The sequence below is a fragment of the Syzygium oleosum genome, unplaced genomic scaffold, assembly GCF_021117445.2.
Source record: "Syzygium oleosum isolate NSW1041296 unplaced genomic scaffold, Sole_v2.1 Sole_v2.21, whole genome shotgun sequence".
Lineage (NCBI taxonomy): Eukaryota > Viridiplantae > Streptophyta > Magnoliopsida > Myrtales > Myrtaceae > Syzygium > Syzygium oleosum.
The window spans coordinates 5,879,996-5,890,835 of record NW_026607505.1 but is presented as its reverse complement, the minus strand read 5'-3'; the positions used below and the strand labels follow the sequence as shown (position 1 = coordinate 5,890,835).

General features: G+C 41.3%; 1 protein-coding gene across 2 annotated transcripts; it reads right to left on the bottom strand.

The window, feature by feature from the left end:
• Positions 1 to 574: 574 nt before the first annotated feature.
• Positions 575 to 5,985, bottom strand: LOC115671254 (zinc finger CCCH domain-containing protein 64). Of its 2 annotated transcripts, XM_030592769.2 has the most exons (10): positions 5,838 to 5,985; positions 5,453 to 5,726; positions 4,802 to 4,931; positions 4,584 to 4,703; positions 4,362 to 4,479; positions 3,474 to 3,925; positions 3,066 to 3,351; positions 2,833 to 2,920; positions 2,255 to 2,391; positions 575 to 1,231 (listed from the first exon to the last, which is right to left on the bottom strand). In XM_030592769.2, exons 1-10 carry the CDS (start codon positions 5,910 to 5,912, stop codon positions 1,103 to 1,105), a joined length of 1,809 nt encoding a protein of 602 aa, XP_030448629.2. In that variant the 5' UTR covers positions 5,913 to 5,985; the 3' UTR covers positions 575 to 1,102. The 2 variants fall into 2 exon arrangements, with proteins under 2 accessions (XP_030448629.2, XP_056176976.1); XM_056321001.1 differs by lacking the exon at positions 5,838 to 5,985 and having other exon boundaries at positions 4,802 to 4,903; positions 5,453 to 5,638.
• Positions 5,986 to 10,840: the final 4,855 nt, after the last annotated feature.

Here is a 10,840-nt window from a genome sequence, read left to right as displayed (position 1 = left end):
AACAATAACGATTCCAAAAGTAATTCGTCCTTCGCCATGTCACGATCACGACCAAAAAGGGTTGTTTGACAATCGACTCGTGGCATTCGGACACTAATGAGAATATTCACCCCCACAACGTTGTATGGCAACGAGCATCCGAATTCTTTTGGACTTTGGAGTTCGAAGTTGTGTTGGAATTTGACCGTGATAAGAAGACACAGAAGTGGAAAGTCTATTGTCGACTTGTTCTTGGTGGGCAGACGCACTTCGGGAAGCTTACGTCGCAAGGATCATAGACAGTTTATATCATGAAGGAATCGTGAGAGCTAAAAATCATGTGAGTTATTTGATGTAAATGGAAACTGAAAAATACCAAAGGTTTGAAAGAATCCAATGTTGTTGCGATCTCTACCATACGCTTCATCTATAGTAAAATCTTATACCGCTCTCTTTATCAAGCAAGACATGTCGACTTAACCGCGTAAATACAGATGTCCAATTTATTTTCATGTTGTATATATTTTATTGTCCGATTTCCAAAACGCTTTATGCTTAAACATCATCGCATGAGCTCAAGAAGAACAGTACCCGGGAACGTCACAATCGCCTTACCTGTCGCGCATTAATGCCCCAAACGAGCTTATACAATTTTTGCACCTTTTCATGAAAAGAGGGCAAGCAACTGAGAAAATCAAAGTAAAGAAATATGTAAAAGAATCCAACTGCGGATTCATTTTGACGAAGAAAGAAACAGCAGGTTCCACGAAGGGCTGGAAGGACGCGCACATTTTTTAGGTAAAGCACGCTTCCAAAGTCTCTTTCTGAAGGATCTGCGAAATTGGCTCCTCAACAGCTTTCTGAAGTCATCAGATTCTGTCCGTCTCTTAGTGGTTGCCGCAACAGGAATCATCCCTTAGCCATATTCATTTGCAAATGATAAATAAATAACTCCCTCTGCACATGCTCGAGACCGGATGATCGTGGCCCAGCAAGAATCGACTTCGTGAATGATTTTTTTTGCTTGCAGAACATCCCACTGAGGTTGTCTTGAAATTCCAAGGTCATTATAATAAGGGAAAAGACGGAAGACACGTACTGGGGTCGACCCTCAGTGCAACAATCATGTATTTGGGTCGAATGCCGCGAATCGGCGCTTGAAATCTTCTGCCAATTTGATTTCTTCTTCTTTGCTTAGTGCGCAATTCCTCCAATCAGCCTTATCTGCCACGTTCAGCAAACCTGCCACCACCTGCATATTTTCACAGGCATCACGTTACAAGCTTAGAGCGCGTTTGGCCAAGCGTCTTAGAAACAGGTGAAAATTTCTGTTCTTTTGTTCCCAGAAATAGTTTGGGAAACAGAAATGCGTTTGGTAAACCTTTTTGTTCCGGGCACATTTTTGCAAAAATTTGTGCCGAAAACAGTTTTGGAAGAGAAACAAGAAGTAAAAAAGTTGCTTCTTATTTCTCGGCACAATTTGAGAATCAGTTTTTTTTCTTTTTTTTTTTCTTTTTTCTTTTCTTATTTTTGTGTTGTTCTTCCCGGTGGGCCGGCTGCCGGCGACGGCGGCCGACCACAGCCCAAGGCCGCGAGGGCGTCCACGGCCCTCGCCGGCCGCCGGCGAGCGTCACGGCCCTCGCCCGGCCGCCCCGGCGAGGGCCGAGCAACCTGCGCCGTCGGTCGCGAGGAGGCTCGGCCTCGCTGGGCGAGCCGCCTCGCCCGGGCGAGGCGACCCTCGCCTCCGCCGGCCCTCGGGCTATGGCCGGTCAGCCGCGACCGCCATGGCCAAAAAAAATGGTAGAAAAAAAAATTTAACAATTCAAAATATTATTAAAATATTATTTGTGGAACAAATTTATAGTTAGGGCAGGCTGCAAACTTCGTTCTTTCTCTTACTCTAGGAATAGAAATTTTGGACAGTTTATCAAACGCCTTCAAATATTTGAAATTGTTTCCAGATCACAGGATAAAAAAAAAATCGTTTACGTTGAGAATAGTTCCCGGGCACGAATGGTATTCATGCGAACTCCTTAGTCTCCGGTCCGCTAAATTTAAACTTCAATAGATGTCCCAGCCTTCAAGTTGAAATGGACGTAATTAAAGACCAATTTATCCAAATTCTTGACATCTGTCATTGATTATACATACGGACAGAATCAATACAATTTTCCATAACTGAAAAACCGAACTGAACTTAGAAGCCGTAACTCCAACAGTAAGCCAAGATGAAAACCCATGAAAGTAAATGGATTAAGAATGCCAGATAAATTACCTCGCGTCCAAATTGAGCAGGAAAAGTCTCGTTGTCCTCCACTGTATGTGATAGTACAGTTCCTTCAGGTAATTCCACATAAAAGAGACTCTGTTTACCATCAAACTTTGTTCTCACCATCTCTCTACCATCAGTGCCTAAATCAAGAAAAGCGCAATATGAGTATGATAGATGCAGTTGAAACAACAAACAAAATAGCCGTCCTCAATTCATGTCACTCTAACAAACTAGAGCATTCTCATGAACTGTCAATCCTTCAGTCACTCAGCATGGGTGATAACAATCTCACACACGAGGCACAGATCAACAGGTCAATACCAGAGCACTTATTTCTCACTTTGGAGCTATATGGCCTCGAGACACTGATAAAGTGTTTGTCATAGGCGATGACTAAGCAGAAAGAAGTACTGAAGTCACATTATGACTTCTCGAGCCAGAAAAAACGTGAATTTGTCGTCCGTAGGCCCAAAAGTGCATGATAGCATGACACTACCAATGATTAAGGAAGATAGTCACTGAAGTTCCTTCTCTTATTATGAAATTCTAGAAAAACAAGCGAAATGACAAATTTAACTTACTCGAGTTAAATTTAAATCCCAACTTCTCAGCAGCCAAACTAAATATACTCTGAAGAGCAGCTGCTCTAGATGACGGAACAGGAATAGCCTGCAGGCAATGCAATCAAACTATTGAGAAAAAGAAAGTGACTAACTGGCACTTAGAAAGAGAGATAAAATGACAAGATGGATGAAGGAGGTAAAGTAATACCATAAGCAACATGTTACAAATTTTCTTTGCACTCTGACAATACCTGAAGATTAGCATGAGTCCCACGTTTGGAAACCCACTCAAAGAAAACAACTTCCTTCCGTTGGTTCTTGTGATACATCTTCAGGCAGTTCTGGAATCTGTTAAGCTCTGTTTCAGTTTCTGGAGGCAAAGAAAGAGTATTTGGTGAATGCTCGATAGGTATTATCAGCACGTGATCTTCAACTAATGGTCCCTTGGGCAGCGCACAGTAGTATCTTTCTCCTACACTGATGATCAGATGAGACTCCACATTGGGGCTCGATAAACAAAACCAGCATTCTTTTGACCTGAATTTCAATCACAAACTGTGCTTAAATTGGATTCATAAGCAGTGGTCAATAATTTCATTCCACTTGAACGAATGTACATTATTAGCAAAAAATAGAAGGCACCCATTGAGAAAACTGACCTATTAACATTAGCACCTCTAGACCTATTTCCATTTCGAGAACCATTTTCCTCTTCCTCCTGCAAACTGTGCTTAAAGTTGCAGTCAGGACCCCTTTCACATTTCCCTTTGTTAAGAAAATCAAAACAAACCCCTCTTCGGTATTGCTCCCTTGCATCTATATCATGTCGGAAGTTGCATTTTTCACCTCGTGGACAAGACCCCGAAGACAAATACTTAAAACATAGCTTATCACTGTCGCCAACTGCATGTTTCTGACGTTTTTGGGAAACATCATATCTCCAATATTGTGCGTCATTAGTATCATCGGCAGTCCTTTTTTTTGCTTCCTTTGCACCAGCAGTTTGCTCTACTGCTGTAAATGGAGACAAGGTTGTGTTTGGAGGTTTCATGCTAATCTCAGAGGAAGACATGGTAGATGCCGGAGTAGGAGAAAGTGCATGGATAAATTTCTGAGAGAAAAACAAGATTATGATGCATGTGGGCAAAATAGAAATTGGAAACATTAGTAGACAGACAAGAACAGAGAAATATTTGCACTAAAAGATCTCATATACAACATAGAGAACATAGAGCAAGATAAAACAGCCACCGTTCCATTACTTGTATGCATAAAAGCATGCCTTAGAGAACAAGTATCTCACTGCATGATTAACGTCAAGGACAATCAAATTAAATGATCATGTCTAGTTTAACTCAGTCTACATCCTACCTACTGAAAAATATCCGATAAACATGATTTTTTATTTTAGATAAACATGATTTACCTGACAAAAATTAAGATCAAGAAGCAACACCGAAATATTTTGAGCCTGTCAGGCGAAAACTACAGATACAAGTTCCCAAACGCAAATGATCTATGACGCAAAGTAGAGAAGGGTAATTGACCTGTTTTTCTTTGTTTCCAACAGAAGCAAGACCGATAAAGCGAGTGACATGAACAGCATCAGCATTAGAGTAAGGTTCACGCGCATAGAATACGCCCTTAGTGCCAGCAATATGGTAACTATCACGAATAGCAATCAAAACATCAGTTTCGTGATAACAATTACAAATAATTCATTTCCAACGAAGACATTCACGAAGTAAAAAAAAAAAAATATTGCCTACCGTGGTTTAATCTCTGCTACTATTTCCGCAATAGTAGAGTCGCTGCCAGAAGCCTCGGATATTCCAGGAGGAACATCTGTCTTTGCAGCTCTATTTGTGATACCACTCGGCCACTCATTAGTGAAAGCCAATTAAGGAGGCCAACAAGAGTCACACAACCAAAAACAGAGCAAGATATGTTTAACTAAAAAAAGAAAGAAAAGGACCAGCAAGGATATCTTAAGAATAAGTCGACAACTCCAGGTTCCTCAGCTAATGCTCGCAAGGCATCAACATCATCTTGACTATATGTTCCAAATTGTTGACCATCCAAAGAGTGCCTACCAGATATGTAAGCCACAGATAACCCTAAACATAAGTACATCTAATCAGAGATAAATATACTAAAATCTTTTCCATAGTCTGACCGAAACATCACGAAGCCAATACGCAATCAAGTGAAAATGATTCCTTTAAAACAATCAAACAAGGCAGCCATGTCCAGAACCAATTAAGATGTTCAGCAAGCATAACAAATACCCGTGATTTTGGCTATTACTTAGAACCTAACAAATTCACCATCTTTGACATATGACATGAATATCCTAAAAAGTTACACATTACACCCCCAATTTCCCGTTATAATTGAAGCTTAAGCTCCACAAATGATCGGCCCGTGATCTCATATCCAAAAGGCTGCCTCCAGCAGAAGTTCTCATTAATGCTAGCAAAAACACGTGAAATGTATTCAACTGTAAGCTGGTTTTATCAATTCTTCTTCCATACTATAGCTGCAGCCGATGTGTAGACATGAGTAAGTTACAATTCTGTAGCGTAATCTAATTCCAAAAGTGAAGCTAATAAACAGCCGTAAAAGATACGAACACTACCGTGAAGCGTGAACTTGCCACTCCCCTTCAACCAATACAAATTCTCGCATATCTCCAGACCGTCCATCTTGAACCCTAAGTTGGCGTGGCTCCGCGAGGCGGCCGCCAGCACCTTGGGAGCCCCGATGCCGTAGTCGCCGACGAAGTAGGTCGGGAGCGGGACCGGCGACCGGCCCTCCACGTGGTCCGCGAACTCCTCCAGCAGCTCCGGCGCGTCGGGGAAGAACTGGCCCACGCAGAGCAGCGCGTCGAACGGCCCAGCCGCTTTGTTCACCTGGGAGCGGCACGGGAACGAGCTAAGAGGAGGAGGACGAGGGGCACAAAAACCCTAGAGAGAAGAAGCGCGACGCGAGAGGCGTAGAGAGAGAGAGAGAGAGAGGGATACCGAGGAGACGCGCTTGAAGAGCTGGCCGAGCCGGCCACGGACGTCGCCGCAGAGGAGTATTCTCGGCGGAGCCATCGGAGACCGGCGACGGAGGAAGGAAGGGCCGAGAAGCACCGCGGAGCAGTAGAAATGGCGAAGCAGAGGGAGAGAGAGATGGTTAACGGACCCTCGCGACATTTGATGGGCTCTGATTTGGGCCCAGTTATGCGTAATGGGCCTTCCGTGGAGTCCTTGGGCTTGAATCTAATGGGCCTTCTTGTGAAAGATCCAGACCAAATGACTCAAAAGAAGCTCATGGCATGAAGGGCATGTTTTCTGTTTGCCATTAAAGCGAAAGCAAAAGGCCCACCAAAACTTAAACTGTTCTGTAAAGTTCATCAGAATTAGGAAAATATATTGTCTGAATTAAAGTCAAAATCCATTATTTAAGCAAACAAAACTCGGCTTTTGGATCTAAATCATATTTAAAAAAAAAAAAAGTTTTTTTTGGAAAGGGTGTTTTTTTTTGGATCATTATAAATACCACCAAACATACAACGAGAGTCCCCAGCACAAATCAAACAAATTTACTATCTTCGGTACTTTACTTTCTTACATTGTACTTTATTTTCATAGTTGTAGCTTTTCGATTTGCATCGTCGATTAAATTCCGGAGTTTAATTTCCATTCAGAGTGTCATCGATTAAATTCTGACATAATATCTTTATTTATGTTATCAGGCTCGTTAATTCAATCCCGGCATAGTTTGTTTATATTTGGCTATGTTCACAAGTCTGTATTTTCTGTGGGTTGTGTTGTCGATTGAATTCGGGCACAATTTGCATCTCTATAGTCGCGTTGTATATAAAGTTGTCGATTCCTTCAGTCGCCTGCATATTTCCTGTCTAGAGTTAGCATAGAACCCTAGTCTCCTTTAATTAAAAGCCGAAGAACGACTTTCAGTAAAAGGTATTTCGTCACGGAAGAAATTCCGGCGAAACTGACACAAATTAAAATATTTATTTTTATTACCTCCTCAAAAAAAAAAATCCCATATTTTTGACACCCACGTTCATTTCCCCTCTTTCCCTGGCTTCTCCATCCAAACCAAAACGATCACCCGATTGACGACCTTCGTTTAGCTCCGCCTAATCATCTCAGGAAGGATCGGAGGTATCTCGCCGGTTATTCTTTCACCCCTTGGTGACCGAAAAAACAAGTAAGTCGGAAAGCTGATAGATGCGAATCGCAGTGCATATGAAAACAAAAAGTTTCGAAGATGAACCATCATCTTGAAAACATCTTCCAAGCTATAAAGAAATTAAGAAACATTGTTGTCACCATGTCAACTTCTCTACGTTATGAGCAAACCATTTTAGATGGGGGGAAATGGACTGTTTACTTAATAGCATGACCCGATCTTAGAAAAAGGACTTTCTAAATCATCTATCTAACCTACCGTTTTCATTGACAAATCCACACTGTTCAAAGGCAGGAGCTGTTCCTGTCGCATCTGCTGCTCTTTCTTTCGGAACTCTCGAACCTTTGTCATAAAATAGGAAAATAACATAAATAATTCTTATATTTTAGCTCAATACGTAATGTAGTCCCTGTAATGTGGTCCATGGACTTTTAATTTATTCAATAAAATCCCTAAAATTTTTGTACATATTCAGTTTAGCCCTTGTATCAAAAAGTATAATATTGTCCATGAACTTGAACTATTGAAAAGATAACAATAAATATTTTCATATAATTCAGAGATTAAGTTGAGCATGTACTAAAAATTTATAGATTATATCGAATAATTAAAAGTGCATAAATCATAATGTACATTGTATCAAAATTTAAAGATTATCTGTACCATTGTATCTGCTATAAAAGTTCGGCGGAGACACCATCGAATATTGTAGTCCCTGGCGTCATCGTGCACGTCACCGCTGGCCTGTCTTGAATTTTTGGAAGATCATGATTGCAAGAGATTAACTCAGACGCGTGTCTTTTGTCCGCATCTGTGGATTGCGACTTTGATGTTTTGACGCCCCCGGCCTCGATTTCTCCGAATCGCTAGAGTACGATCGTTGAAAATGTGAAACCACGACTTCGAATTTTGTTTTCAGACAGCACCACCCCAGATTACGTGATGGGTTTCCAACAGATAACATGGAACGGAATTTTGAGAGGCGAGATCGCCGTATTGGGTTGGTATTATCATTACCTAGATTAGAAATTACGGAAATATGATATAAATGGTACCCCGAGCTTCGATTCGATGTGCAATATCGTCGCTGGGATTATGCAAAAACGTGCAATGGTCATCCTTCCGTCAATTTAAATTGATGAAATCTGCTGCCGACGTGTCTTCAAATCCGTTAAGTTTGAACGTCGGACTAAAAAAAAAATTTACACGTGGGATTATCCAGGTAGGATCGCCAAATAACGATAGGCATGCCGACGCCCTAATTTAGATTTTTTTTTCTTTTTTCTAAAAGCGGGCGGATGAAAAGATGGACACGCCGACTCGTCGTTTTTAAACATCCCGCTCGGTATATAATAATCTACGCCGCCATATATCATCTGATTCATCATTCGAGCGAAATGAAGGACCGCAACTAATATTTACCGATAGTTCAAGAAGCGTATTGGACAAAATTAGCAGCCTCGGGATAACATTACACGTGGAATCCAAGTTCGGGGATTATTTTTGTCCTATCCATTGACGTGCGGTTGACTTTGGTATAGTAAGATAAAGAGTTTGCAAAATGAAATGTCTCCTAAATTCAAAACGAGGGGAGGCCCACGTGGAGTTACGAGTTTTGCGGAGTACGAGACTTTTGGGAGATGCATATGAAGACGAGGGCTTGCTAGTTATGGACGGTGACCACTCCAAGCATTGACTCCTTGTCTTCTTCAGCTACCATTCACATTCTATGTCCACATCATTGTCTACCAACCAAAACTATATGCTGACCTCCATCTACAAATTCGATGTGCCAATTTCTTGGCTCATTAAATTTGCCAATCTAAGTTTCATCTTTTGACCTCTTCAGAAAGGGTTTACTGTTTTAGGGCGAGAGAAAGGGAAATGGGTACTACAATTCGCGCTCCGCTGTAGTCTCATTCGTGTTCAGTTTCTTTCGGCGTGGTTTTCGTTTCGGTGCGGGTTTAATTTTCTCGCAATCTGCTTTCCATCGGGCGGAGATTCGTCGGGTCTACACTCCGTGGAAGTCTATACGCTTTGGGCTCGAGCATGAAACTGCGGGGCGGTGTCCAAGCGCCTGGAAGTTTGATCGCCTCGGTGCATGTCGAATTCCGTTGGCCTCTCTTTAGCACGTTGGCCTCTCTTTAGCACGTCTACGGATCCATACAATTTGTAGGGGGATGTGCGGCAAATTAATCTCCAAGATACATGGCCAAAAGGCAAAAGTCCGCGAACTTAAAAGTTTTAAAATTTGTTGTAAAAGTCCAATCAAGTCTCAAAACTTACAAAAAGTGCAATCAAGTCTTAAAACTTGTTAAATTGGTGCAATTGAGCCTTTCCATTAACTTCGTCCAGCTTAGCTAACGGATAATGCTGACGTTATTTTTTTTTAATTATTTTTCTCTCGTACGTGACGCTGACTTAGCTAAAAGTTGAATGATAAGGTTAAAATGACGTCGTTTTGATCCAAATATGATTTTTTAACCTAAATCTTAATTCCCAAAAAACTTAAATCTTAATTAAATTAGATTAAAAATTAAAAAAATTATATTTTAAAAAACACAAAAAAGGAAAAAAAAAAAAGTGCAAGGGCGAGGGTTGTAGGCCCTTGCTGCCGCCACCCCACCGTCAAAGCATTGGCGGGGGCTCGTGAGGGCCGACGACCTCGCCGTTTTTTGTGTTTTTTTTTAAATTCCTTTTTTTGTTTTTTGTAATTTTATTTAACTATGATTTTGGTTAAAGAATTAGGATTTAGGCTAAAATGACGTGATTTTATTTTTATATTTCATGTTTTTTAAAGGTCAGTACTAGGTAGAAGAGAGAAAATATTTTTCAAAAATGCCACGAAGGAGATAAAAAAAAAATCATGTTAGTATTAGTCTGATTTGATGAAATTAACGAACTTTTAGGATCTTATTGTATTTTATATAAATTTTATGACTCAATTATAAGGCCGTAGTAGATTTGACAGCGCAAATGATAGCTTCTGTTGTGATGGCTTGACCATCGAGTCTTCGTCTAGAGGAATCATTTGATTTTTCAATTTTTCACCCCTGAAAAGTCCCACCAACATGTCCTTTTCTCCTCCATAACAAAACAAAAAAGAAGGAAATTTCCGGAAAAGGACAGCCAAACTGTGATATCATCACTCCGCCCCATCCTTTCCCCGGGCGCCAGGGTCCAGGGTTCGGCGTGGACGGGGACCTGGGCACTAGCATCGGGTCTCGAGCCCGACCTCGATGGATCCAGGCTCGAGCGCCAGGACCCAATTTCGGGTGTCAGCTCGGTCTTGGTCACGAGGGACTTAGGCGCGAGTGCCGGGGACATGGACCTAGGCCGAGATGCCAGGGAGTGAGGCATGAGCATTGGGTTCTCGAGCTCGGCTTATGTGGACCTTGGACCAGTGCTCGTACTCTTGCTTGTGCTCATGCTCGTGTCGGGAGCCAGGATTCGAGCTCGGGACTTCGGTACCTATGCCTGGTTCCCGAGCTGCTCATGTGCACATCACTAGCAGTTGGATGTGTATGTCTATTTAAAAAAATCAAAACAAATTGACCTGACGTGATTTTTGCAATTGAGTCATAAAATTTACAAAAAATGCAATCAAGTCTTAAAATTTTCAAAATTTTTGCAATTAAGCCATTCCATTAACTTCGTCTAGCTTAGCTAATGGATAATGCCGACGTGATTTTTTTTTAATTATTTTTTCTCTCGTACGTGGCGCTGACTTAGCTAAAACTTGAAATGATAAGGTAAAAACGGCGTCATTTTGATCCAAATATGATTTTTTTAACCTAAATCTTAATTCCCGACAAAAAAACTT